Source organism: Coturnix japonica, chromosome 11, assembly GCF_054131305.1.
Source record: "Coturnix japonica strain WE chromosome 11, WE-NBRP24, whole genome shotgun sequence".
Taxonomy (NCBI): domain Eukaryota; kingdom Metazoa; phylum Chordata; class Aves; order Galliformes; family Phasianidae; genus Coturnix; species Coturnix japonica.
This window is the reverse complement of record NC_140673.1, coordinates 24,704,879-24,731,216: the sequence shown is the minus strand read 5'-3', so window position 1 is coordinate 24,731,216 and position 26,338 is coordinate 24,704,879. Positions and strand designations below refer to the sequence as shown.

The 26,338-nt window shown below is 53.4% G+C and overlaps 4 protein-coding genes, 1 long non-coding RNA gene and 1 other non-coding gene across 11 annotated transcripts; 1 reads left to right on the top strand and 5 right to left on the bottom strand.

The window, feature by feature from the left end:
* Positions 1-868: 868 nt before the first annotated feature.
* Positions 869-4,924, bottom strand: PCSK9 (proprotein convertase subtilisin/kexin type 9). Its single transcript, XM_015870623.3, has 12 exons — positions 4,484-4,924; positions 4,207-4,395; positions 3,883-4,006; positions 3,647-3,780; positions 3,419-3,560; positions 3,133-3,329; positions 2,859-3,042; positions 2,219-2,389; positions 1,991-2,139; positions 1,744-1,909; positions 1,471-1,652; positions 869-1,388 (listed from the first exon to the last, which is right to left on the bottom strand). The coding sequence occupies exons 1-12, from the start codon at positions 4,784-4,786 to the stop codon at positions 1,221-1,223; spliced, it is 2,109 nt and encodes a 702-aa protein (XP_015726109.1). The 5' UTR covers positions 4,787-4,924; the 3' UTR covers positions 869-1,220.
* A 279-nt stretch (positions 4,925-5,203) lies between these two features.
* Positions 5,204-5,274, bottom strand: TRNAG-CCC (transfer RNA glycine (anticodon CCC)). Its single transcript has one exon. It is a non-coding gene; the product is annotated as a tRNA-Gly (tRNA).
* Positions 5,275-6,034: 760 nt separating this feature from the next.
* On the bottom strand, positions 6,035-7,702 carry BSND (barttin CLCNK type accessory subunit beta). 4 transcript variants are annotated; one of them, XM_085512365.1, is made up of 4 exons: positions 7,402-7,702; positions 7,030-7,121; positions 6,703-6,938; positions 6,035-6,549 (listed from the first exon to the last, which is right to left on the bottom strand). In XM_085512365.1, the coding sequence occupies exons 1-4, from the start codon at positions 7,576-7,578 to the stop codon at positions 6,230-6,232; spliced, it is 825 nt and encodes a 274-aa protein (XP_085368491.1). In that variant the 5' UTR covers positions 7,579-7,702; the 3' UTR covers positions 6,035-6,229. The 4 variants fall into 4 exon arrangements, with proteins under 4 accessions (XP_085368491.1, XP_015726110.1, XP_085368492.1 ...); XM_015870624.3 differs by having other exon boundaries at positions 6,703-6,891; XM_085512366.1 differs by having other exon boundaries at positions 7,441-7,702.
* Positions 7,703-8,700: 998 nt separating this feature from the next.
* TMEM61 (transmembrane protein 61) lies at positions 8,701-13,023 on the bottom strand. Of its 3 annotated transcripts, none has more exons than XM_015870618.2 (3): positions 12,881-13,023; positions 10,610-11,018; positions 8,701-9,117 (listed from the first exon to the last, which is right to left on the bottom strand). In XM_015870618.2, exons 1-3 carry the CDS (start codon positions 12,999-13,001, stop codon positions 8,832-8,834), a joined length of 816 nt encoding a protein of 271 aa, XP_015726104.2. In that variant the 5' UTR covers positions 13,002-13,023; the 3' UTR covers positions 8,701-8,831. The 3 variants fall into 3 exon arrangements, with proteins under 3 accessions (XP_015726104.2, XP_015726103.1, XP_085367916.1); XM_015870617.3 differs by having other exon boundaries at positions 12,562-12,888; XM_085511790.1 differs by lacking the exon at positions 12,881-13,023 and adding an exon at positions 12,739-12,871.
* A 3,056-nt stretch (positions 13,024-16,079) lies between these two features.
* Positions 16,080-17,265, bottom strand: LOC146759070 (uncharacterized). The gene is made up of 2 exons (XR_014932869.1): positions 16,805-17,265; positions 16,080-16,723 (listed from the first exon to the last, which is right to left on the bottom strand). It is a non-coding gene; the product is annotated as an uncharacterized LOC146759070 (long non-coding RNA).
* A 712-nt stretch (positions 17,266-17,977) lies between these two features.
* On the top strand, positions 17,978-26,276 carry DHCR24 (24-dehydrocholesterol reductase). The gene is made up of 9 exons (XM_015870797.3): positions 17,978-18,326; positions 19,321-19,476; positions 19,910-20,015; positions 20,182-20,300; positions 20,389-20,652; positions 20,841-20,984; positions 21,829-22,026; positions 22,381-22,559; positions 24,024-26,276. The coding sequence occupies exons 1-9, from the start codon at positions 18,096-18,098 to the stop codon at positions 24,175-24,177; spliced, it is 1,551 nt and encodes a 516-aa protein (XP_015726283.1). The 5' UTR covers positions 17,978-18,095; the 3' UTR covers positions 24,178-26,276.
* The last annotated feature ends 62 nt before the right edge of the window (positions 26,277-26,338 follow it).

Genomic DNA, 26,338 nt, shown 5'->3' with positions numbered 1-26,338 from the left:
CTGACCTCATCTGAATGATGTACCCTAGCTCTGCTTGCAGTTGTGGGTTAGACTGGCTTCTGTGTGCCACACAGCAAGGTGAGCAGATCTGTTGGTGCCCAGTGCACAAAGCTGTGCTGCTGTCCCCATTGCCTTTCTGCCTTCCTCTGCAAGCAAAGCTAGAGGCCTCAGACAGGGCATGCTTGAAACACAAGTCCTTGTGTTCACATCACCCACAGCCTCCACTGGCAGTTCCTGTCCTGGAGGAAGGACTGGGTATCAAGTACATGTGCTGCTTCTTGGGCTGATAAAACTGCCCCACGTGTCCTCAGGTGTAACAGGATCCCTCAGGTTTATTTTGCTGTTTTATTTTTTTCAGTTTGATCCCCAGAACAAACAAGATTAATTTTTCTGCTTACCTGCACACAGATGCTCAGCAAGGGCTGATCTTGTTCCCATATCATTTCCCCTCACTGATCTCATGTGAGTGAGTGTGAACTGAGCCATAAGAGCTGTGCTGGACTCACTGCTGCATGAGCATCCGCCTGGCTTCTGCCTGGAGCAGTGGTTGTGATATACCTCAATAACAGGAGGCTGCTGTTTCCTGAGCACCTGCACTGACCTTCTGCTGGGCTCAGACCTTGCTGTGTTCCACCCAGAGCTCATGGCAGCAGCACCAAGGACACATTTCCTGAAGCTGGGTGACGTTTTGTTTCCACAACTTGAAGCTCTTGCATTCAGATGCTGTTTTAAAAACAAACTTGGTTGTGTCACTAACAAAGCAGAGCTCAGAGACCTCATCCCAGCTCTGCCCTGCAACCTTTTACCCTTGGGGATGGTCAGAAACTGGAGCGTGGATCTGCAAAGTGCTGCTCTAGGAATTTCATTGTTAGAAGGCAATTATAAGAAGGTTTATTTATAAAACTCCAAATAAATATTGAAAGTACAAATGTACAAGATGAAAAGTGCTACAAAAGATGATTCCTTTTCAAGAAGGAGGTGCAGCTGGGTCTGTCTGGAGCTGTGGAACAGAGCAATTTACAGCAGTGTGGAGCACCAATGGGTCCTTAACTCTAACAACAAAAAGCATGCTAATGAGCAGCAGCTGATTCTGTAGTAATGTGAGCTACAATATACTATACAGTCACTGTATGTACAGGGATGTGGTGGGTCAGGGCTCTGTGGCACTGCTGTGCCCTGCCAGCATCCAGGCCTGCTACAACAGTGCTGTCAGCCCAGCCCTACTGCCGGCTCCGGCAACAAATGGCGATGGCTCTGGGTGCGAGGCTGCCAGGAGCACTGGCTGCAACACAGGTGTCAGCCACAGCATAGGAACCCAAGGTGCCAGGACCCTGCAAGTGAGCGCTGCAGTCTGTCAGCGTCCAGCCAGCATCACAGGACACTGTCACCTGGAAGGAGAAGGATGGATGGACACACACCCCTGGGCAAGGTGGCAGCCATATGGCTACTCAGCAACATGTCGCTCTGTACCTTCTCTGCAGAGCCCTCAGGCTTGTGGTCCTTCACATGGCACTCCAGCATGGCAGCAGGGCAGCAGGATGCATGTGCTGTGCCCTCTGGCCTTGTTGTACAGCCACCAGCCCTGCTGCCTGCCCCCAGCATGGGCCTGCCGCCATCACCCAGCACACCAACAGGGGAATGGAAGCTGCAACCTGCACAGAGATGGATGTGCGAGCAGCACTCAGGGATGTCCCCACTGAGCTCCACTCCCCAAGGGCCCATAGCTGTGCTATGGAGTGTTACCAGTCAGCACATGGTCCTGCAGAGAGCAGCCGGCCCCATCGTCACCCTGTGAGCTGGTGCTGAGCAGGCACTGAGCACGGGGCCATGTGCAGCACCTGGCAATGGCGTAGACCCCTCGTCCCCCAATGGCGCTGTGGGCCACACATTGCTTCTGCCCCTCCTTGTCCTGCAACCAAAGCACGGTGTCGCTGGTACACACCTCACAGGTGACGTTATTAGGGCACCTAACGGCCATGTTGTGCCTCACCTCCATGTGCTCTCCCAGCCGCCAGCCGCTGTGTGAGAAGCTGGAGCAGCCCAGCAGCTGCTCGGTGCTGGCACAACGAGCCACAGCTGCAGCCAGCCAGGTGGGCCCTGAGCGTGCTGACCACACCGAGCGGCACAGCAGCTCCTTGTCTGCAACGTGGGGAGAGCTGTCAGTGCAGGGCATGCAGGGCATGCAGCACGTCATGCACTACCAGCCCTCAGCCCTCACCTGGACCCAGCTGTGCAGGCAGCCCCACCACGCTGCTGGGGGTCTGCAGCCGCTGCTCCTCAGGGAAGGAGGCCGTGCTGACAGCATCCTTGGTGGACAAGTGCAGGAGGCGCTGCCGCAGCTCGGCCACACTGAGATGGGGCTCGGCACTGAGCAGCATGGCCACGATGCCTGCGGGAGCCAAGGGGATGCCAGGGTGAGCCAGAGAGACACGGCACACCATCGTGGTGGGCTGGGGTCCCTAAGGCTGCCTGCTGTGATGGGACTGAGAGAAGGCAATAGGACACAGGGATGCAACAGGCAAGAGGATGAGCAACCTATCAATCCCTCCTCCCAGGTAACAGTGATGGGATGAGAAGTAATGGCCCTAACATGTGCTGGAGGAGGTTCAGCTTGAGAATTGGGAACAATGTCTTCTCCAAAAGAGCAGTGATGCTGTGGCACAGGCTGCCCGGGGAGCAGGGCAGTGACCATTCCTAGAGGTGTTCCAGAGCCATGGGGATGTGATGATGAGTGGGATTATGAGTGGGAAGACTTGGGAAGGGTCAGAGGTGCAATGCTCCAAATACAGCATCTTCCACTCAGTTTTGGTGCAAACACATCCCGCTATGAACAACCAGAGATCCTGGAGCCCTCTCACCTGCTACATGTGCGGCCGCCTGCGACGTGCCGCTCTGCGCGGTGAAGCAGGTGCTGCAGTCACTGGAGGCACCGACGATGTCGTCCCCTGGTGCAAACAGGTCGACACAGCGGCCGAAGTTGGTGCCCATTGTGCCGATGGAGGCCGGCTGGTCCTCGCGGTTAGTGGCCCCAACTGTGATCACCTGGCAGGGCAATGATAAAGTGGGTGTGGATGGCTCAGTGTGTGTGCCCACATGTCTCCATGTATCCCCTGGGAGCTCCCCTGCTCATACCTCTGGCTCAGATGCAGGTGAATACAGGCAGGCATCGTCCTTGTAGTTCCCAGCAGCCACAACCACCACCGCCCCCATCTGCACCATCCTCCGGCAGCCGGCGTTCAGCACACGGCTGTGGGCACCAGCAAAGGGCAGCAGCACCACCAGCAGTGGGCTGGGCTGAGCCTGCAGCGCTGCCATGACAGATTCCAGGCCTGCGGGACAGGCCAAGAGATGGGGCTGATGGCAGAGCAGGGTTGAGGTGAGCAGGGTGGGCTGCTCCCTCTCCCAGTTGGGCACTCACCAATGAGCGTCCCGCTGACGGTGCCCTTCCCCTGGCAGTTCAGCACACGGAGGCTGTGGATGTGTGCACCCCTGGCCACGCCGGCATCGCGCCCACTCAGCACCCCAGACACGTGGGTCCCGTGGCTGTCGCATTCGCTGGCCTGGAGCAGGGTTGGTTTTATGCCCTGATGCATTGCAGAAAGGAGGGGGGATACGCACCAGGCTTGCCATGCAACCATAGGCTCACCTGCCTGTGGATGTGGCTGCTCTCCTCCTCAGGGACATTCTGGAAGCCAGTGATGAGCACCCTGCCTGCAATCTCCCTGTGGGTGCTCTGCACGCTGGTGTCCAGCAGGTAGATCTGAACCTTGTCGCCTTTATCTGCCCAGGGAAAAGGCAACGAACCATTGGCACAGTGCTCCTAAAATGGGGACAGGAGCCTCAGAGCTGCCACACCATAGGATGGGACCCCGCTGTGCTCACTGGGAGGGCTGTAGGTGCCTGTGCCGGGCAGTGGTGGCACAATCCTGCCCAGGTTCCAGGGGATGCTCTGTGCAAAGACGAACGCATCCTCCTCTACATAGTCCACATGTGGAAGCTTCAGTGCCTGTGGGGAAGCACAGCACATCCTCAGCTCCCAACAGTCTGGACTGCACCCAAAGGCAGCCAGAGGCTGGGCAAAGCCTTCAGCAAAGCACCAGAGGGTGGAGATGCCAAGATGCGACCTGTAACAGCTGGACAGGACCTTAGTGCTCCTTTCCAACCCGCACAGACATGCTGCTCACACCGTTATCCCCACGCTCATACCGCATCCAGGACGTCTCTGCTCATCCTCACGAGGAATGCGGGCATCAGGCTGAACACATGCAGCAGTTCACTCGTGTACCCGCTCCGTGCCGCCCGCACCCGCAGCGCCCGCACCGCGCCGCGCACCTCGGCATCCCCGCTGCCCGCCCGCAGCAGCACCACGTAGCGCCCGGGCAGCCGCCACGCCGCCTGCGGGGAGGAGGACACGCACAACCTCTCGCCCGGCTCCGTGGAGCCGCACAACAACCTTCCCCATCCCCTCCGCCCCGCTGCTCACCTTGCCGGCCCGATGGAAGGCGGCGAGACTCGACGGGGCGGCCCCGACGGCGAGCGCCGCATCGTCGGCCGCGCTCTGTGTGAACGCCGTCTCTTCCTCCGGCTCCACCGCCGCCGCCAGCAGCAGCAGCAGCAGCAGCAGCAGCGCCCTGGGCATCGTGGCACCGCCGCACCGACGGCACCGACGGAGCTGGGAACGGCGGAGCACCGCCTCTGCCCTTGCGAACCAAAATACCCCCGTTAACCCCGCTCCTCTCGCTGCCTTCGTTCGGCGCTGAGTGTCCGTGAAATCCTCTAATCCCATTCGGGTGTTCGCTGAGCCGTCACACGCCGCCAATACGGAGATGTCTCCTCTTCCCGACGCCGCTCTCACCCTTCTGCCCCCATCTCCTTCCCACGCTGCCCCGGGTTCCCCCCCCGGCTCCGGGGGAAACGGGAAATAGAACCCACCCGTGGGAGCGAGATCCGTGGGGACATCCCCAGAGCTCTGCGGGAGGAGGGTCTGGCAATGGGAGAAATAATCATCATAATATAGTAAAATATATTAAGGGGGAGGGCAGAGAGAGGAACTTGCAGAAGACGGGTCTGGTTCATAGGAGAAAGGATAGGAAAAAGAAAAAAAGGATGAGAAAAATGCCTCTTAGTGGAATCATTTGTGAGGAAGGACTCAGACCTTCAATGAACCACGGCATTTCAGTAAAGATTTTACAGAGCAACGCTGTGCACCAGCCGGGAATCGAACCCGGGTCGCAAGAATGGGAATCTTGCATGATACCACTACACCACTGGTGCTGTGTGCGATGCGGCTCAGCGCTTTTCAGCAGCTGTACGGAGCGTGATGGGGGTTTGCACCCTGAACGTCAATAAAAGCCTCTTTTAGGGGACGGACCGATGCGGTGTCACAGCTGCACATGGAGCGGGGTGGCCACCGCGTCTGGGGTGTCCAGAGCCGCGGGGATGTGGCACTGAGGGACATGGGGGATGAAGGGGGATTTGGGGATGTCAGAGCTCTGTTCCACCCTGCATGGTTCTGTGATCCTATGAGTGTCCGTGCCGTGTGAGATGAGGAAAGTGCTGCGTTCTCTATGGGATCCATGAGCTGAAGGTGAGCCGTGCGGCAGCCGTGCCCCAGGAAGGACGCAGGCACTCACTGAGCTCCCCAGCCCTGCTGCTGCTGCCGTGTTTAGCCAACAACCCGGAGCTCCCCGCCCTGCCCGCGGCACAAACACAGTGTGTGGAGCTGCCACCCGGCCCTTGTCAGCTTGCAGAGGTGTGAGTGAAGGGCAGGGCAGTGCTGGGTGGGTGCTGGGGGCACAAAGGCTCCTGGAGGGGATGTTCCTTGTGTTGGGTCCGCTGCATGTGGGTTCCAGGAAGCCAATGGAGCAGAGACACCTCCAGCAAAATGACTGGAAACAAGTGCCTGCAGTTGGCAACACGCAGCTTTGGGTTCTGACAGACCCACCCACCGACTCCCCAGTGCAAAAGATGGGGAGCATCCCACTGTCCACTGATAAACACAGCATCCCAGGGCACAAACAAGGACGATCTCAGCTGCGGGTGTCTCAGAATCCAGCTTTAATTCCAGGGAAACTTTGATAAATGGGGAAACTGCCCACGTCTCCTCCCCACACGACCCATGGGGATGCAGCACTGCTGCTTACCTACATGCCCATACTGAGAGGCACAGCCCGGCTGCTTCCCTCTTCCTGGGCACATCCTTCCCGCTGCCATTTGGGCTTCCCTGTGCTCACCCCTGTGCTTCCATGGTGCCAGGGCTGCACTTTGGGTGTCCCCTCCATGCGGCATCAATCCTATTGGGGACATCATTTTTCTGGCTCAAAAAGGTGATCGCTGTCCTCAAGCAGAGGGTCTGACCCCTCTCCCATCCCATAGTAGAGATCATTCTCCTTCCTGCTGGCTTTTCTTGGGGAGCCAGGGTGCTCTCCCTGTCCCGAGCAGCTTTGGGGTGATGAGGGGCTGCCGGGCACAGAGCTCTCCAGTGATGCTGTGTCCATGTCCTCCAGGAGGGACACCAATGGTGCAGGACCCAGGGGCGGCCGGGAGGGGCTGCAGGGAGAAATTGGGATAACAGTGGCAGTGGGGTTAGCAGGATGCTCCCCTGGGCTGGCTGCTCACCCAGCTCTGATATCAGCAGGGAAAACAGGTTCAGCCCCCTCCCACCAGCATGCATCTGACCCCAGGCCCACGAGTACCACATACCAGCTGCCAGGCTCCAGCTGTGGACCTGCCTCCTGGGGTGGTTCTTGGGGTCCCCCCAACTCCTGGTGCACATCTGCCTTTGCCTGCAGCAGTGCAGAGCAGCTGCGGGGCCGGGGCTGTGCTGATGCCTGTACCTGCTCGTAGGAGGGCAGGCTCTTCTCATAGGCACTGCTGTAGGAATCCTGCAGGCTGCAGGGTACGGGGTGTCAGGCAGCTCCCCGTGCTGCTGGGAAATGCTTGGGGATGCACAAACCACACTATTACCAGGACACGTGTTCCAGGGGTGGCAGGTACATAGGGACCCACTAAGATCTCCCCAGCACCTACCTGAGTGTCCCTGGGTTGCCCTTCTCCGTCAGCAGGGTGGCTTTGTGATCTGGAAACTTCTCAGCCTCGGGCTGCACAGGGACAAATGTCACCTGGGGGGAAGAAATGCAGAGCGCAGTGGCTGCCGTCTGCTTGAGAAAGAAATCTGCCTGGACAAAAGCCCTCTGGGCAGAGCCCCAGACACGGGAGGGACGCTGCTACCCTGCCGTGCCCTCTGCCAAGGAGACTGGAGGGTCACAGCCCCGCTCAGGGCTTTCCCAGGCTCCCACACCTTGGAGATCCCACTCTGAACTTCCAAAACCCTCCCCCAAAGCACCCGGAAGCCAGCGAGCCCCCAACCCCAGGACAAAGCCCCCATCCCTCGCGCCCTACCCTGGGGTAGCACTGGCACATGCTCCAGGTGACACCCACGGCAATGAGCAGGATCCCCCCTGCACAGAAGGTGGCGTAGATCTGGGGCTTCTCCACGCTCATGATGAACATCCCCGTCATCACCAGGAAGAAGCCCAGCATGATGAACCCGTAGCGAAACGTCTTCTCCTCGGCCATGGGGAGGCGGTGGGACAGTGGGAGGGCTGATGCTGGGAGCTCTGTGCTGAGCACACCTCCGTGGACGGCAGGAGTGGTTTCTCACTGCGGAGGCTGCCGGGGGCTGGGGATCGACTGTGAGTGGGGCTGGTCCTGCCCAGGGCTGAGCCAGCCAGTTTTTATGGCTTTGTAATGAATGCAAACAGCAGCTCGTGGTCACACTCCAGTGAAGCTGCCCGGCACGTGCCCAGCCAACCTTCCCTGCGGGCACAAGGGAGGGGATGGGGACAGCGAGGTGCTGGGACAGGGACAGCAAGATGCTGGCACTACAGGGACTGGGCCACCACAGGTGCTTTCACAGCCTGGGATAAGTAACAGGGCTGTTCAATGGGGTCAGCCATTGCAGTTGGCAAATCCAACACTGGATCCATCCAGCATTGGGCAAATCCTCAACCCCCAAGTATTAAGTTATATAGATGCATATATTATGTAGGTATAGTGGTGTATAGGTGCATAGATATATAGGTGTGTAGGTATATGTGTGTGTAGGTGTACAGATATATTGGTGTGTAGGTACAGCTGTACATCAATATATAGGTACATATTTAGCTGTGACTCTGCATCCACCCTGCAGCCCCAATGGGGGTCCCCAGGCATTACTGAGCCCCCCAGGATGTGCACCCATCCACCCCAGCTGTGTGTGTATCCATTTCACTGCACACAAATGGGGGCTGAGCAGCCCCAGATGTCTTTTGTTGCATGAAATGACAAATGCACACAGACGCCCTGAGCGCACACATGAGCTGCTGAGCATCACTGAATGACACAAAGAGAGGTGTGGGAAGTCAGTGAGTGGGGGGAGCAAGGTGGGAGAGACAGGTGAGGGTGGGGGGGGTGGGGGAGGCGGAGGAGGTGCAGAGCAGGGCAGCTTTCCTGGCTGCTTTCCTCTCTCTCTGTGCCACATTCCCTGCTGCAGGTGTATTGCACAGCTCCTGCTTGGAGTGGGTGAGAGCTGCTGGGACCCTGGGGGTGGCTGTGTTCCATTGCTCACCGCTGCCATTCCTTCACCCTTTGGGGCAGAACCAAGTGTGTGTTGTGCAGGGCAGGCAGTGTGGGCTTCCGCATGCTCTGAAACACCACACATTTGCAACCAGAGGTGGTTTTATTAAAAACACGAAGGCTCCCGACATGCCAGCTGCTCACATTGCTCCGAATGCATCACTTGGAAAGCAGTGCAGCCCCGTGCCCCCCCCGTGCTGAAGGACGGCGCTCAGTCAGACACCCCGAACACTGATGTTCTCGTAGCTGGGGGGTGGTGTTGCCTGTGGCCCAGTGGGGCTCTGGGTCTCCAACCACGAGGGGCTGGGGCGGAACAAGGCGCTGTCGGAGGAGCTGCGGCGGCGGCCGCTCTGCCAGCGCTCATCCTCCTCATCCTCCAAGTCATGATATGGAGGTGGTGTCAGCTCCTCCTTGCTCACCACGGGATGGAGGTAGGTGCCGTGAGCGGGCCTGCAGGTCAGGGCTTCTTCGTAGGTGGGGATGGCAGTGGCGTCCCAGGAGCTGCGAGAGAAGAGGACACCCAGCAGTGCACACCATCAGTGCGAGCATCCCAGGGCCCATCAATGGGAGCACCTCAGTGCTAATTGATTGGATCTTCCCAGTGACCATCAACAGGACTATCCCTGTGCTCATCAATGGGAGCATCCCGGTACCTATCAACCAGACCATCCCAGTGCCCACCAATGGGATCATCCAGCCCCCTGACATCTGGAGCTTCCTACTATCAGACAGTCCTTGAGCATGGGGATGCATGAATGTTGGTGATGGTACTTGGGCAGGTTTTACACACCTGGAGACAAGGGGAGACTGTCAGCTGCTGCCTGGTACCAGGAGGGCCAGGAGCCATGAAGGAGGACAGGCACCATCAGTGAGACCTTGCAACGAGCAGCATCACCCCATTCCTACTGAGCTGACTGAACTCACCTTGAGGAAAAAGAGACGCAGCCCCACAAGGTGCCACCTCTGGCACCAAGGGCCACATGCACATGTCTAGCTGCAGAGAAGTAGAGGTGTTGGCTCTCAGTCCCTGTTCTGTGCCACTGTGCTTCTTGTGGGCAGAAGAGCATCCTTACAACCACCAAACCCCATCCAAAGCCCCACAGCACAGCCCCCTAAAGCACAGGGGCTGCTAGGAGCTGAGTGGGCAGTTTACACGAGCAGCCAGGTGAGAGCTGGGCTGTCTTGTTCAGTGCAGTCCCAGCCCGCCCCACGCCCACCTGAGCCCTCCATGTGCCAGCCCCGCTCCTGTCTCTTTCAGCTGCACTTTGCTGAGCAAACACAATTTGTGTACAGGGAAAACTTCTGCCCAACCTTTGCCCTCCCCACGCAGGATGCCAGTGCTCAGCAATGGCTCCTGCTGGCAGTGCCAGGGTGATGCCATCCCACTACCATGGGCACCATGCTGGGGACACTTCTCCATTGGTGTGAAGCCTACCAGAGCTTCAAACAAGCTCAGAGAGCCCCAGATACTTGCAAAGCCAGAGACCCAACCCTCTGAGCTTAGTCATGGGTCCCCATGCTGCAGTTCCACCCCACTTAATGCCAGCCTGAGGACTGGGTTTTTTCCTTTTTTAGTTGTTACCCCATTTTGGTATAGATAACACAAACCCAGCCATTTTATAGAGCAGCATAAACTCATCCCTTTCACTAGAGGCTGTCAAAAGCAACGCAACACACTCCCTGAGCACACCAAAGAATGAGTGGCTGTGGCCAAGGTGCCGTGGGATGTCACACAGCTTCCACACAGTGCGTAGGGATGGGGCTGGCCAACACCATTGACTAGAAAATCATTGCAGCCCTCTGCTTGCTGGCTCTGCTCAGACATCCAATGCCCCACGGGGCTGAAGAGCTGCTGGAGGATGAGCACAGCGTAGGAGCAGCCGGCTTGTGCATGGGAGCGAGGGTTGATGCTAATGCACAACGGCATCTACTCAGGAGCAGAGTACAGCAATGGGTTCGAGCAGCTGAGCAGGCAGCAGCACCCAACACCCACCTGCAGTTCCACTTCTCCGGGGGCTCAGCAGTGAAGTACTGCAGGTCACGGGGGAAGCGGTACCGGTAGCGCCGTGACACCACCCTGGCGTTGGCTTTGACGGACCAGAGCAGCCCGAAGAGGAGCAGGATGCCGCCGATGCCGCAGCAGAAGAAGCTGACGGAGCGCAGCAGCGCGTTGGAGGAGCTGGGCACAGCCTGGGCCTCACGGGGGGGCAGGAGGTGAGCCCCGCTGCCCACTGCTGTGCCCACCTCCCCATCGCTCCACCAGGCAAAGCACAGAGTCCCCGTCACCAGCAGCACGGCCCCGGTGATGGTGATGCCGTAGCGGAACGAGGCAGCCGCCATCCTTCTGGTGTTAGCGCGGCTGGGAGGGGATGAGGCCGAGGTCACGCATGGGAGCTCACAGCCTGCAACACAGGAGAGGGGTGGGAGGGATGAGGGTGTGGAAGGAACCTCCAGGAGGAGAGCTGGGACCTCTCCAAGTGTCCTCTTCCTATTTGATACCCGCTGCCAGCATACAATCATAGAATAGCAGAATGGCTGAGGTTGGAAGGGACCTTCAGCCCCACCACAGCTGTGGGCTGGCTGCCCCACAGCTCCTACTGCCCCAGGCCCAGCCATGGGTCTGATCAAAGCAAAGCTTCGGGGGCAGGGAGTGGATGTAAATCACAGATCTCATCACTCAGGATCATCAGTGGCCAAGGACATCCCCACAAGCCACAGGGATGCTCCTGTGGGGAAACAGATCCTGGAGTCCATGAGCTCATCTAGGATGGGTCCCAAGACACCATGTGAGCAGCTGCTCCCCTGTGCCACACAGCTCAGGTTGGAGTGGGGATCCATCCCCACCTCCATCAATAGGCAGGAATCTGATGGACAGGGGGCTGGGGAAACCAAGGGCAGGAGGAGCTGGGTTATGTCGAGCCACTATTTATCAGATGGGCTCACTGCATGGAAAGTGAAATGAACTTGTAGTGAAAGAAGAATGATCTGATCTTATCCACTTCTAATGAAGAAATCCGAGGAGAAAGGAGAGCTGCGAAGTTGACAGGACAGGGAGCGCAGATGGTGTGCTCGGCTCTCATCCCACAGCCACAAGCCCAAACTGCTGCCAGCAGCAGCCAGGGGCACCCAGCAACAGCCAGAGGTCACATCTGTGCCTGACATGAGACAGAGCCTCGGCTCCGAGCGAGGGGATGCCCTTTGAACAGAAAGGAAGTGACACGGAGCAGCGCTGTCCCCGTGTTTGGGGTAGGGAGCTTTGGGAGATGCTGCAGTTCCCACCCCGGGGGAAGGGGATTTTCAGCCCCCGCGTTGCACGGAGCGGTGGCAGCGGGGGGAGGAGAAGAACCTTTGGGAAGTGGCAGATTGACAGCTCAAGAATGAGCCCTTCTCTCCTGATAAAACCCGCGGGGATCAACGTACCCACAGCGCGGGGGCGGCCGCTGTCACCACCGCCACGGTCCCCTCGGCTAAACCTCCCTGTCCGCTCTCGACCCGGCACGGCTCAACCCCAACCATCCTTCTAAACCCTTCGATCCCATCACGTTAGAAAAGAAGGAAGAAGCATCCAGGGGAGCCCTCATCCCGGCTGCTTGTCGGCACATCGGGTCCCATTGGACCCTCAGCGTAGCACCCACAAAAGGGGCTGCCCCCCGGCTGCCCCTTCCGAGCTCCCATCTCCAGCAGCCAAGGCACATTTGGCTCTGCCCCATCTCCCCCCACCCGCCCTGAACCAGGCGTCGCCGGGAGAACGATTTACATGTTGCATGTCCAAACAGACACAGAGGTTAATAGTTGACATAGTTCTAGCGAGATGCTGAGAATAACAGCCCCCATATAAAGTTATGCGGATGGTGATTCATGGCGTTACTCAGGAAAAAAACCACTCTTTTCCAGAAAACCGAAAAACGAGAAGAGCTCCGAACCCGTCCGGACAGCGGGACCCACCTCCCACCCATCCATCCATCCACCGCGCACCGACGTGCCAAGAGGGATGGCGACACACCAAAGCGTCAGCGCCTAATTAAGCAGATTCCTTTCTGCCTCGGGCTGAATTTGCCGGCGTTGGTGGCGTTGGGCTGTCAGCAGTCAGGGGGTGGCACCGTTCGGACTCACGGCTCTCACCAAGTTTCCAGCCGCATCCCACAGCCGTGCCGCCAGCTGGACCCGCAGCACGTCGGGGCTCCCCCTGCAGAAGCCGCCGTTCCCCCCCATCCTCCTCCTCCTCCCCCGGGGCAGAGCCCTGCGGTCCCCTCGCCGTACTCACCCGTCGCCTCCGGCCCCGCTCCGCCCGGCGGCTCCCGGAGCTCGGCCCGAGGGGCGGGCGGGGCCGGGCGGGGCGGGGGGAGGGCGGCGGCGGGGCCCCACGGAGCTCCCGGGTGCTGCATCGTGGGCTTCGGGGTCCGCGGTCTCGTAGGGGAGGTGGGGGGGGAGGTCGGGGAGGGGGAGCGGTGTTCTCATCCCCGGGGGTGTGATCGATGGGCTGGGTTTGGGGGTGTGTCTGAGGATGCTGAGGGCACGGAGCACAGTGGTCCTTGGGGGGCAGGAGGTGGGGGGGGAACTGTGAGATGGGGAAAGCACGGACAGCGGGACAAGAGGTGGGCATCACTGTTATGAGGCTGAGACAGCAGCACCCTACAGGGGGGACATCGGTAACCTTATGGCTGGGACTTCCCTACAGGTGGGACACTTATGGGTTGGTCTCCACTACCCTGTAGGTGGAACATCAGTAACCTATTGGTGAGATACTGGTACCCTATGGGTGAGATACTGGTACCATATGGGTGAGATACTGGTACCCTATGGGTGAGATACTGGTACCCTACAGGTGGGACACCTATGGGTTGGTCTCCACTACCCTATAGGCAGGACACCAGTAACTTATGAGTGGGTCCCCACTGCCCTATAGGTGGTACGTGAACGCCCTGCGGGTGGGATCAGCATCCCATAGGTGAGACACTGGTACCTTACTGGATATCCTACTGGGACACCAGTACCCTATTGGTGGCACACAGCACTCTCGCTTCAGCACAAGGGGATCCGCACTGCTCTGCTAATTCTGTGTCTCTCCCGTCTTTGTGGAAGGCTCCTTTCCTTCATTCCAGTTGGATCTCCTTGCCGTGCAGCAGCCGTGGGCATAGCTGGATTTTCAACAAGCCGAGGGCGTTCAGATCTGAGGTTTGGGATGAGCTGTGTGAGTGGCAGCTGGATCGATGCACGCTCCTATTCCCACAGGTGCAGGCAGATCTCACCAGCAGCTGTCACAGCGCGCTGTGATTGCTGAGCACCTCCACAAACAGGGAGCTCCAGTTGCATTCATCAGCAGAGACATCTCCTGGACACGCGTGTGCTGCATCTGAGCCCTGGGCTGCAGCTCCTCACAGCATCACGAAGCTGCTGCTCAGCCTCGCAGCCACGGGGGCTGCAGCACAGCGTGGGCTGCAACAAAGGCAATTGAAAGGGACGAGCAACTGAGCAACATCTATCCCCGATAAGACTAATAGAGTTCCTCCTTTGTGGAACAATGGGGTATTTTTATAGCTGTGCAGTCCTTACGTAACCAACATCTTCCAGCACTTGTTTCAGCTCTCCTTTTCCACCTCTTTGCTTTGCTTTGCACACAGCATTTCTATTCTCCCTTGGCCTGGGTAACCAAATCCTGAGGTCTGGATCCTACACTGAGCTGCATTTGATGCTCTTGGACCACGGCCTGGAGTTTTAGTGCTTTACATCATCTGGTTGTGGGCCCCCAGACTGTTTGTGTGTGTTCCCCAGCTGCCAATGGAGCAGTTCACCTTGGGCATCCTACAGGCCATGGGCACACGTGTGTGTTATGTCACAACTCCAAAGTATACATTCATTACATGGGGAGCCTTGCAGTGGCTGCAGCTCCTTTCTGATTCCCAGCACAGCGGGTGTCTCCAGGTCTCGCTGATAGAAGGAGATAGGGATGATCATCACCTGAAGCCCTACACAGCCAGGCCCACCCCAGTCTATAAGCCCAGTTCTGGTCCCCAGCTTCTCTCCCACATCCACACTGCAGGGGCTGCTGAGGACACCAGCCCTGTGACAGTGAATACAGGGCTGAGTTCCTCTCCCAGCCCTGCTCTGTTTTGACAAGTGATTCTTTTTATCAATCCCAGTGGCTGTAAAGCTGGGTTTAGTGAACACACCAGAGCTCTCGGCACCTTTTTGTGGCAGAATGTGCTGACCTTGCTTCCCAACACAACAAACAGGCTCTGAATGCTGGGCCCCATCCCACAGATACTCGACTTTATCTCACACCCAACATCTGCTTTGCCCCAAGGTGACCGTGGGGGTCCCAACCCCAACCCCAACTCTCATGTATTTTTTCCTTAAAGCCCTGAAGCTGAAACATAACATCTCTCTTCAGTCACGGGATGTATTCCTCACTATCATCAGGACTGACACCTGCAGCCTGTGTTCTCTCACACTGTTTGTTCAAGGCACTGGAATGTGCTTTGGTTTCTCAGCAGAGGGAGCTTCTCACATACCAGTTTGAGCACCAACAAGGGCCAAGGCTCTGAAATCACATCCAGGTGGGATGTGGGATATTGCAGGTGGGACTCCTGACCCCCAGTAACCATGGGCTCATCCATTGGATGAGGGCGGCTTGCAGCCTTTCCATAATTCCTGATTAACTTTCATCACTGCTTCTATTGCCCTCCATTCTGACATCCCAGTGCCACCCGGCAGCACTCTGTGGCAGTCAGTACCAGGGCTAAGGGAGCTGGCATGAAAAAAAGGGCTTTCTCCCTCTCTCAATGCCTTCCTTTGGTCCCTCTGAATGCTCTTGAGCCTCACGGAGACCCACGTTTTCAGCCTGCTTCTGTCTGCAGCTCAAGTGCTCTGTGCAGCATCACTTTATAGCTTCATCTTTCCATTCTTTGCCCATAAGCTGCAGCACAGCCATTGCTAAGTCCAGCCTTATAACCAACAAAGTGCTGCCAGAGCAATGTGAGGAGCACTCACTGAGGACATGGTCCATGTGCTCGGTGAGAAGCCCCTGCTCTGCACTTACACAGGGATATGTGGGGTGTGAACTCATCAGAGCTGATCAGGGCAGGAGGAGAATTACATTTAAGGAGCAGCTGAAGTCCTCAGTGAGATCAGCTCCCCAGCCTGTTGTACAGTGACAGCAGAAGCATTTGTACTGCACAGCATGCCCAGAACAGCACGAGTGGGTGGAAGGGATGGCAGGAAGGGAAGGAGGAAGAAGGCTGCTTTTTAAAGCACCCTTAAGATGATCATTTAATTGAAGAGAACTGGGATTTTGGTCTTATAGAAGATACCAAGGGAACCTCAGCTTTTTGAACCACAGTTGAAATGATGCTTTGCTAAGCCTGTATTGGTTGCTGGGTGATGTTTTGCTCTCTCCCCTTCCCTCGCCCCCTCCAGATTCCTGTACCTGGCACCACTACACACACAGACGATCCCACTGCAATCTGAACAGGGATTCACTTCTGCTCCTTCAAAGCACGGTTTCACATTGCAGTCTTGGAGCTCACCTGCTCCCTCCTTGTTGCACATGGCCTTAGGAAAACCAGAGCAGAGCATGGGAAGCATTATAAACACAGTTTCAAGGCATTCTTTACTGGGAGGGCATAAATATCCCCTTATGAATAAATGATGCTGTTATACTATAAACCCTGCACTCCGTCACCCTTAGATGAGGAATAATTATTGAGCTCCTTTAGAGAGGTTAAAACAACCTCACGTAGGGCATGGGAAACTTCTTTTCCATGCATAATTCCAGCCAGCAGGCAAATTGGTAAGCAAAAGCAGATAACATCGGCTTAACCACAAGAAGGAAAAGAGCTACTGGACAGCCTAGGCACGAGTGCAATGAATACAACCCGGCCATGAATAAAGTTAGGCTGAAAATCAGACCGTTTCCAAATGTCAGAGCAGCAGCATTGCAGAGCAGCCTTCTGATACGAGCAATGGGACATTAGAAATGAACCAGGTGCAAAGCAACGTCTCTGGGTTTCCTGAAGGAGACTCCAAGGTGTGGCTGAGCTTTGAACCGTGATGCAGCTTTCCTGCGACAGCCAAAGGTGCAGGTCCTGCTGTCAATAAGGAAGGGGCACTATCTGACATATCAGCAGGCCATGTCACAGTGTGACAACGTTCTCAGCCCTGCTGGCAACCTCATGAAACAGCCTCATACCACGTTCCTATGGCACAGGGCCAGCCAGCATCTCCTTGGTGGACTCTCTGAACCCAGTGGTGCTGTGATGGGATCTCTGTGCCCCCAGAGCAGCAACCTGAGGATGAGCTGATGGCACCGTGTGAGCACGTCCTGGAGCTGCCTGCAGGACACCGCTGTCACCGTTCTCCTCTCATCTTCCTCAAGGACATGGTGGATGTCCCTGCCTGCTGGCACACTGTGGAGAGGAGAATTCTCCATCAGGGATTTAGAGAGTAAACTGTGAGCCATAGGCTGCCCCTTACTACAAAGTGGATGGCACAGCACTTTGGGGTTCATGTGGGGCACCCAAAACCACCACATGGCTGCACAAGAGGCACATGACAGAGATCTGCCCCCCAACCTAAGGGCAGCAGCATAACCCCATCTGCCTGAGTGACCCTGGGCACAAAGCAGCTCCTCCACGTCCAGCCCCATACCCCTCTGAGCCCTGACTGGGGGGTCCCTAATACCCCAGGCCCCGTCTGCATCCCCCTGGCCCCAATCCCTCACCCCAAGCAGGGAGTACCCAACACCTCATCCCCAACAGGGGGTCCCCAATGCCTCAGACCCCACCCCAACACCTCAACCCCGAACACAGGAACCCCAATACCTCAGTCACCCATACATGGCATGGAGGAGACCCCCACTCCTCCATCTCATCTCTCATCTCATCTCATCTCATCTCATCTCATCTCATCTCATCTCATCTCATCTCATCCCATCCCATCCCATACCACCCCATACCACCCCACCCCATACCACCCCATTGATCCCATCCCATCCCATTGATCCCATCCCATTGATCCCATCCCATTGATCCCATCCCATCCCATCCCATCCCATCCCATCCCATCCCATCCCACCCCACCCCATCCCATCCCATTGATCCCATCCCATTGATCCCATCCCATCCCATCTCATCCCATCCCACCCCACCCCATCCCACCCCATTGATCCCATCCCCCGTCCAGGTGCCTCCCCCGCCCCAACCCCTCCTATGGGGGTAGAGCGGGGCCGGCCTCTCTCATCCAATCATCTCCCTCAGCGCCTGGTCCGATCTCCTCTCATCTCTCTGATTGGTCTCTCTCCTCCCCTCTCCTCAGGGCGGAGGCGGGCAGCGACCAATGAGGTTCGGGCTGGACGGAGGGAGGCGGGGCCGGGCGGCGAGCGCGCGAGCGGCGGGTGCGGTGCAGCGGGGTCCGGTATTGAGCTCGGCTCGGCTCGGCTCGGTTCGGGTCGGTTCGGTTCTATTCGGTTCTATTCGGCCGCCATGTCGGCTGTGTGGTCGCTGTTTGTGGGGTTGCTCCTGCTGCTCCTATGGGTGCGGCACCGCGGTTTGGAAGCGGTGCTGGTTCATCACCGTTGGATCTTCGTTTGCTTCTTCCTGATGCCTCTGTCCATCCTGTTCGACGTGTACTATCAGCTCCGATCGTGGGCCGTGAGGAGGATGCACAGCGCGCCCAGGATGCACGGACACAGGGTCCGGCACATCCAGCAGCAGGTGAGGCCTTGGGGGTGATAGTGTTAACATGGGGTGTTAACATGAACCCCTGGTGATGGGGTATTAACATGGGGTATTAACATGACCCCCCTGGTGATGGGGTATTAACATGGCCCCCCTGGTGATAGAGTATTAACATGGGGTATTAACATGACCCCCCTGGTGATGGTGTATTAACATGGGGTATTAACATGACCCCCTGGTGATAAGAGTATTAACATGGGGTATTAACATGACCCTCCTGGTGATGGGGTATTAACATGGAGTATTAACATGACCCCCCTGGTGATGGAGTATTAACATGGCCCCCCTCGTGATGGGGTATTAACACAGGGTATTAATATGGCCCCCCTGGTGATGGGGTATTAACATGAACCCCCTGGTGATGGGGTATTAACATGGAGTATTAACATGGCCCCCCTGGTGATGGGGTATTAATATGACCCCCCTGGTGATGGGGTATTAACATGACCCCCCTGATGATGGGGTATTAACATGGGATATTAACATGGCCCCCCTGGTGATGGGGTATTAACATGGGGTATTAACATGACCCCCCTGGTGATGGGGTATTAACATGGGGTATTAACATGACCCCCCTGGTGATGGTGTATTAACATGGCCCCCCTGGTGATGGGGTATTAACATGGGGTATTAACATGACCTCCCTGGTGATGGTGTATTAACATGGGGTATTAACATGGCCCCCCTGGTGATGGGGTATTAACATGGCCCCCCTGGTGATGGGGTATTAACATGGACTATTAACATGACCCCCCTGGTGATAGAGTATTAACATGGACTATTAACATGGCCCCCCTGGTGATGGAGTATTAACATGGCCTCCTGGTGATGGGGTATTAATATGACCCCCTGTTGATGAGGTATTAACATGGCCCCCCTGGTGATGGTGTATTAACATGGGGTATTAACATGCCCCCCCCCCCCCTTGTTGCTGTTCTAAGAGCTGGGTTTGGTTGTTGTCCTTTTGCAGGTGAGGGAGTGGAAGGATGAAGGTGGTAGGAGATATATGTGCACTGGGAGGCCCGGCTGGTTGACGGTGTCGCTGCGTGTGGGGAAGTATAAGAAGACCCATAAGAATATCATGATCAACTTGATGGATGTGCTGGAAGTGGACGCCAAGAGACAGGTAGCACAGCATGGCCGTGGTACTGAATACACAGCTATTGCTTCACTGTGTTTATAGCTGGAGCCCGACTCCATAAAGAACAAAGGCTTTTTGTAGCACTAAACCCATCATATTTTAGTTTTTACACTGTATGCTTGGCTTATTCTATCAACCCTCCCACCACCCCCCCAGCATATGGAATCATTTAGCTCTATGTGCTGAAGCCTTAAAGACCAGAAGGATTGATGGCTCTGGGCACTGAGCAACGAGATGTTGAGGCAGAGGAGGAATCACTTAGCAGTTCCAGCTATATTTAGTGCTGCTCTGGGGAAAGCAAGGCTCTGAGTTCTGATAACAGATGGAAGAACCATCCATATAGCCACGTTTTGTCGTCGCTCATTCCAAACACTTAATTTGTGTCTGATGGGAGGACTGAGTTTTCTCTCTTTTGTAGGTTGTTCGTGTGGAACCTTTGGTCACTATGGGTCAACTGACTGCATACCTGAACCCTATGGGATGGACTATTCCCGTGGTGCCAGAGCTTGATGACCTCACTGTAGGTAAGGGTTGATGTGATGAGAAGAAATGGACTCATTTCCTGCCTTTCATTTACTTCCTGTGCTTGGTGTGAATCTTTCCTAGAGTACTCTGTGTTAATTTGTTCTGGTAAATCACCTCCGTTCTGCAGTGTGTTTCATTGGGACTTTGATGTGCTCTCTCCATAAGGTGGTCTGATCATGGGAACGGGCATTGAGTCTTCATCCCATATCTATGGGCTTTTCCAACATACCTGTGTGGCCTACGAGCTGGTCCTTGCTGATGGGAGCCTTGTGAGATGCACACCAGTAAGAACAAATTATTTTGCTCTCATTTATTATGTCATTGGCAGTTATCGATGTGGATAGATGATTTCGTATGACGTGCTTTTTGCAGACTGAAAACTCAGACCTGTTTTACGCAGTGCCTTGGTCTTGTGGTACTCTGGGTTTCCTGGTTGCAGCAGAAATACAAATGATTCCTGCCAAGAAATACATCAAGTTACACTACAAACCTGTACGAGGGCTGAGGAATATTTGTGAGAAGTTCACTGAAGAGTCTAAGAAAAAGGAGAACAGTTTTGTGGAAGGACTCGTGTATTCTTTGGACGAAGCTGTCATCATGACAGGAGTCCTGACTGATGAAGCTGAACCAAGCAAGGTAACTAAAGTTGTTCCCAATGAAAGCAATACCCCAAAGCTGAACTGACACTTTACTGCCGTGTGACGATAGAAAACCACGTTGTTCAACTTGGATATTTCTCCTCTGCCTTAATGAAGCTTGGTGTTGTCTATTAAGTTGTTATTGTTACCTGGGTTGGGATTTGCTAATAAATCTCTGTCTTGTAGATAAACAAAATTGGCAACTACTACAAGCCATGGTTCTTCAAGCACGTGGAGAAGTATTTGAAGGCCAATAAGACTGGAATTGAATACATCCCCTCCAGACATTATTACCACAGACATACACGTAGTATTTTCTGGGAACTCCAGGTAAGAACAGTTCCAAACTTGAAATAACATCTATGAGAAGACACTCTGCTCTTTCCCACTGTACGTACATTCTAGCACCTTTCCCTTGGCTGTTGTATCATAACTTCCTAATGAATGGCTGAATGCTTTTCTGAACGTAAAACCTAAGTATGTATTGAAGCATTAAGCCTTTATGCCTACTGAGCGATTTCTAAAGACAGTGATAAAAACACGAAGGTGGAATTGTGGCTGAGGATGCTCCTTTCCTAATCTTGCCTAAGCTCGTTATAAAGTAATGCCATTAATTTAAATTATACAAGCACATATCTTCAGCTGTGCAATTATGTGAACGTTTTATTTGACATTGTGATTCCTTTTGCTACATGTTGAGTTTGCTACTGCTGCATTCTGAATTTCAGCTGCTGGAGAAGGCAGGTAAACAGGAGCTTGCTGTGTCGCAAGTGCTTCAAATTTTACAGCTTCAAAACTCATTTATGACCTGATCTCATGCGTGTCAGTTCTTGTAAGAGTTTTACAAGTTTACTCCTCATAGCTGTTCTAAAATAATAGCCTGCTGTTCCCTGGACTTCATTTTCTGCAATTATTTGGGGCTGATGAAATACTGTGAGTTACATGAGTCTGAAAATCCTGTTGTGACAAGAAGATGCTCAGGGAAGGGCTCAGTAGCAAAATTCAGTCCAGACCTCTCTTAGTTCATATTTGCATTGTATGAGCTTAGCAAAAATATCAGCAGCTACATTTATTGAAAATCTCATTTCATATTTCTCTGAGGGTTCTCAAGTATTGTCTTTTGGTTCAATTACGCATTCCTAAGTCTAACTTTTCCTGTCTTTCCTCTTTAAAGGATATCATTCCTTTTGGCAATAACCCTGTTTTCCGCTACCTCTTTGGCTGGATGGTTCCTCCCAAAATCTCTTTGTTAAAACTCACGCAAGGAGAAGCTATTCGAAAGCTGTATGAGCAACACCATGTTGTGCAAGACATGTTGGTCCCAATGAAGAGCCTTGAAAAATCCATCCAAACCTTCCACGTTGACCTTCATGTAAGAACAAGTGTTTTTTCAGTGCAGTGAATCACTGTTGCAATAACTGTGCCCATTTGTTTTAAGACATAGTATTCAGTTTGTATAAGAAGTCATTAAACATACATCTGGGTGTTGAAGAGGTTAATGGGGAGAAGTTGTTCCCGGAGCAAACTGCAAGTGTTGTGTCTCAATCTATTTGTTACGGTGATTAGAAAGTGGCTCTAAGAACTGCAGCAAGAGAATTGGAGAGGGAAAGCTGTGTAAGATTTGATCCCAACTTGGTCCTCTTAACTCTTCGTCACTGTATTAAGAGATTGTATCAATCATTGTTCTGTTAAAAAACATTGATCACGTGTTTTCTTATCTCTGCAGGTGTACCCTCTTTGGTTATGTCCTTTCTTACTGCCCAATAATCCTGGTATGGTTCACCCCAAAGGGAATGAAACAGAACTCTACGTGGATATTGGAGCTTATGGAGAGCCCAAAACGAAGCAATTTGAAGCCAGGGCTTCCATGAGGCAAATGGAAAAGTTTGTGAGAAGCGTGCACGGGTAAGGTTCCCATTCCTTGGAGTGATGGCAGTACCATATAATTGACATCCATGTAGTTTCATCACATTTATGTTGCACTGCAGCAATTTAACACTACAACGACTACAACCGTAATTGTAAGTCAGTTTAATTATTCGTTTTGATGCTGCACTTTTATAATGTGATTGCACTATCACGATTCGATTGCAAAACCAACCAAATATATGGGCTCACTGATGCAATGTGTTTGCCTGGGAGCTGGGTAGCATGCAGACAGGTCATCTGTGCATCCTTTCAGCTCCATGCTGCTCTGGGAGTAGAATCTGCTGCAACAGACGTGGTCAATGCAATCAGAAGGACCTCAGCAGGTCCATGCTGGGAGGATATAAACCAGCTGCTGTCCCATGCAGTGGTAGTGTAAGCGCAGTGACCGCTCTCATCAAGGCTGGTAGCCCGGCCCTTCCAGAGGTAACCACTGCATATTGAGGCTGGCTTGTTTCAAGGCTGATCCAAAGCAGGAGCAGAGCAAGTGCTGTTTGGCTGCAGCAGGCCACAGGCCCTTTAGGAATCCCACAGGCTGTTAAAGTTTGAACAGCTTCCCCACCTGCCCTTGGGGCTGCTGGGCTCCCTGCCATCACAGAGGCACACACTGCCCTGTCCTTGGGCTTGGGTGTCCTCCCAGCAGGAGGGCAGCCCTGACCGCTCCCTGCATGGCCCTGGGAGCCTTTCCCACAGCTGGAGCTTTTGGAACCTCCTTTTTGCTGCTCTGATTCTGGTTACACAAGGCCAGAGTGGGCGTGAGATAGATTGCTACCATCTGTCACTGACTCCCGACAGCTTAATTTGCCATAGTAGCATCAGTAGGCAGGTGTTAACAGACCTGTTTGTCCCCAACAAAAACCATCTATGCAGTGTTTTTATGCCCTCAGTATAATTTAGCTGCATTCCTACTTTGACCCATTTCTCAGTCTAACAGTGATTACATCCCATGTAGCTGAGAAACAATGGTGAGTATGCTTTGAGGTATCATAAAAGTCTTTTAGTTATGAGGTGATCTGCCCGAGAACAAAGCAACCAAAAATTCATGTTAAGCTTTTAGAATCAATTTGAAACTAAGTTTTTAATTTTAATCTTTTTGGCCAACAAAGTTCTGTCAGTTGGGGAAAAAAAAGGAAGACTGTGTCAATCTCAGAGTTTCATAATCCCAGCGGGGCTGTTTGTAACCGTGTTTTACTGCTCTGCATTTTGGGGAGAGCAGTGTGGACATAAGGAAGGGTACACAATGATTTAGAGCCTGTTAATTGCAGGGGGGGTGGATTAGATGGCCCTCAGAGTGTGTCTGAGTGTCTCAGCATGATCCATATGAACATTTTGATGGTCCCATCGAATATTTGCTCTGCAGAGCTTGCCCTGTCCATTTTCTTCTTAATTATAATTAATACAATTAATACCGTCTCTCTCACTTCCTTTTACCTTTGATTTCAGTTTCCAGATGCTGTATGCAGATTGCTACATGACCCGTGAGGAGTTCTGGGATATGTTTGATGGTTCCTTATACCACAGTCTGAGGGAGCAAATGAATTGCAAGGATGCCTTTCCGGAAGTGTACGACAAAATCTGCAAGGCTGCCAGGCACTGAGCTTGAACAGCCTAATTAAGCAATCAGGGAAAGATGAATTTACTATAGCTAGTCAGCATATCCTTTTTAAAGAAAAGCTTTATTGCTCTCCAAATAAGTTCGTTCTTGTTGATATTTCAATGATATGAATTCATGCTTTATATAAACTTATGTTTAGTATTTCTTAGTATGCTTTAAGAACAGTTTTCCAAAACTCAAAAGTGATTGTTTATGAGAAATCTGAAGTGCTGATTACCTTGTGTTATCTTGGACCTGTCTTGGATGTAGGTGAACTCACCTGGCTCCAAGCTTAAGAAAAGGAACTGGAAAAGAGGACGCTGAAGTGATGCCAGCTATAAATTAGAGCTATATTTCAAATTACTTCTGAAAGTGGTAAGGAGGGGACAGGAAGAGGTGCCAAAGCTGAATGAATCTTCGCATTAATTGTTTGCCTGCAGTCAGTACGCTTTAGGGCAGCTTAGCAATGGTACCACGTCCTCCTGGCCTTGCAGAGCTGCGTGGTACCTCAGCACACAACCACACTCCCCAACAGTTGGTCCTGTTTCAGAACTGAGCGCTGAGGTGTGAAGCAAATGCTTTTTACTTGTGCCTATCAGATCTGTACTGGCTTTGATTATGAAATGTTACATGGGTATAGGTTTTAGTTACTTTATTGGTTAACGGTATTCTGTTGGGTTTTGCTCCCACATAGCAGTGCTCTGGCTTTGTACAACTACTGGAAAAATTGCTGCTATTTCATATAGGCAATTATTAATTTGGGGCTTTGCTTGCTGTGAGTCAGTTTATTTGGACTTTTGGGGTTTTGCCTTTTGTTTTTGTTTTTTTGCTTAATTTTAGTGCCTTATAAACACTCAGTTGGAAGAGAACATGGGTCAGTGAGACCCTTCTGTCCTGGCCAGCAGGAAGTGTGCCCTCACAAGTTAAGGCTTTATTTTTGCAAGGTTTGTCAGAGCAAGTGACTGTGGATAAGAAGAGCTCTTGTTTCGGGTGCTTGCTATGCTCAGGCTTCAGTTCTCACCCGAGAGGCATTTTTGCTTTTCAGTTTACCTGGATTAGATTGATAGGCTTTGTAAAAAGGACTGTTTCAGTCACCTGGAGAAGAGATCAATAGTAAATACTGTTCTGTTCCCCCTTCTGGTGCACAGCACGGTCACACGCTTCCTGCGGTCAAGTATAGAAGCATGGCAATGTTTTGACTCTGTAGCCAGAGACGTGGTTCCAAACCAAGCCCATGTCTCATGCAAGCAGTGTGGCAGGTTGTTAATCTGAACATTACTGAGCTTGAGGGGAAAGAGTCATTTCTTGTTGGCTGCTGATGGGGTAACACAGAGAACACTTTAAATGGTTTGCAGTGAGAAGCTTTGTGATTATTTTTTTTTTATGAGTGCTAAACCAATGATGTTATTTATTGATAGATGGATGCTTATGGTCCAAATGAAACCAATGATAAAGCAGTGACAAGAATAAGCTCGGCCTGTTCCTCAGTGATGCACGCTGGGCAGATGGTGTGCAAGTCAGGTACCCCTTACCTGTGCAGGGAACTGGTGGCAGGAGCAGCCTGCCAAGGGGAGACACAGCCACTGCAGGGTGCATGCAGTGCTGCCCAACACATGGGCTGCCCATACAGATGCAAGAGCAAGGCTGTGTTGGTGATCCATTCCAGGCCTCATGGCACACAGGAAAGCAAGCACTGATTCTCAGAGTGGGAATCTGTTTTCCCACCCCTGCGAGGGAAGCAGCACACGAGCAGTTTCCCTGTTCCTGTGGCAAAGCTGTGCTTTAGCCCGGTGCTTGCAAGATGATCTGCGCAGAGCAAGGATTGGTTTAGTCCGTTTTTAAAGGGCGGTGCTTAAAAAAGCTAGAGGAATATGCAAATACTTTGACTTAAGCTGCGTTTCTCTCACATAATGATGATCTTTAGGTATGCACTGTATTTGTTTTTTCACTCGTTAATTTATTAGCGAACTTGGTATGATGTGGTCTGGTGGTGTCACTGTACTCCAGTCACACACACGCACAAGCAGAGTTGCTGTTGGTCTTATTTTTTGGCTGTATGGGCTGTTTAAAATAAAAATATAGCCGGCGTGCTGCTCAATGTAGCTTCTTTTAACGAATGATAACTTGTTTTCATTGGCATTGTTTAGCCTTTCTCATGCTCGTT

Excerpts from the sequence above, each read along its gene's own strand:
- PCSK9 (XM_015870623.3), bottom strand. The coding sequence starts at position 4,786 with ATGGGATTAGAGGATTTCACGGACACTCAGCGCCGAACGAAGGCAGCG. Across the intron at positions 3,561-3,646 it reads GCAGCCACATCCACAGGCAG|GCCAGCGAATGCGACAGCCA; the intron begins GTGAGCCTATGG and ends ACCCTGCTCCAG. Across the intron at positions 1,910-1,990 it reads GGCTGGGAGAGCACATGGAG|GACAAGGAGGGGCAGAAGCA; the intron begins GTGAGGCACAAC and ends CTTTGGTTGCAG.
- BSND (XM_085512365.1), bottom strand. The coding sequence starts at position 7,578 with ATGGCCGAGGAGAAGACGTTTCGCTACGGGTTCATCATGCTGGGCTTC. Across the intron at positions 7,122-7,401 it reads TGTGCCAGTGCTACCCCAGG|GTGACATTTGTCCCTGTGCA; the intron begins GTAGGGCGCGAG and ends TCTTCCCCCCAG. Across the intron at positions 6,550-6,702 it reads CAGCTGGAGCCTGGCAGCTG|CCCCTCCCGGCCGCCCCTGG; the intron begins GTATGTGGTACT and ends TTCTCCCTGCAG.
- TMEM61 (XM_015870618.2), bottom strand. The coding sequence starts at position 13,001 with ATGCAGCACCCGGGAGCTCCGTGGGGCCCCGCCGCCGCCCTCCCCCCG. Across the intron at positions 11,019-12,880 it reads AGCGGGGCCGGAGGCGACGG|GCTGTGAGCTCCCATGCGTG; the intron begins GTGAGTACGGCG and ends CCTGTGTTGCAG. Across the intron at positions 9,118-10,609 it reads CCGGAGAAGTGGAACTGCAG|CTCCTGGGACGCCACTGCCA; the intron begins GTGGGTGTTGGG and ends CTTCTCTCGCAG.
- DHCR24 (XM_015870797.3), top strand. The coding sequence starts at position 18,096 with ATGTCGGCTGTGTGGTCGCTGTTTGTGGGGTTGCTCCTGCTGCTCCTA. Across the intron at positions 22,027-22,380 it reads CCTTCCACGTTGACCTTCAT|GTGTACCCTCTTTGGTTATG; the intron begins GTAAGAACAAGT and ends TTATCTCTGCAG. Across the intron at positions 22,560-24,023 it reads TTTGTGAGAAGCGTGCACGG|TTTCCAGATGCTGTATGCAG; the intron begins GTAAGGTTCCCA and ends CTTTGATTTCAG.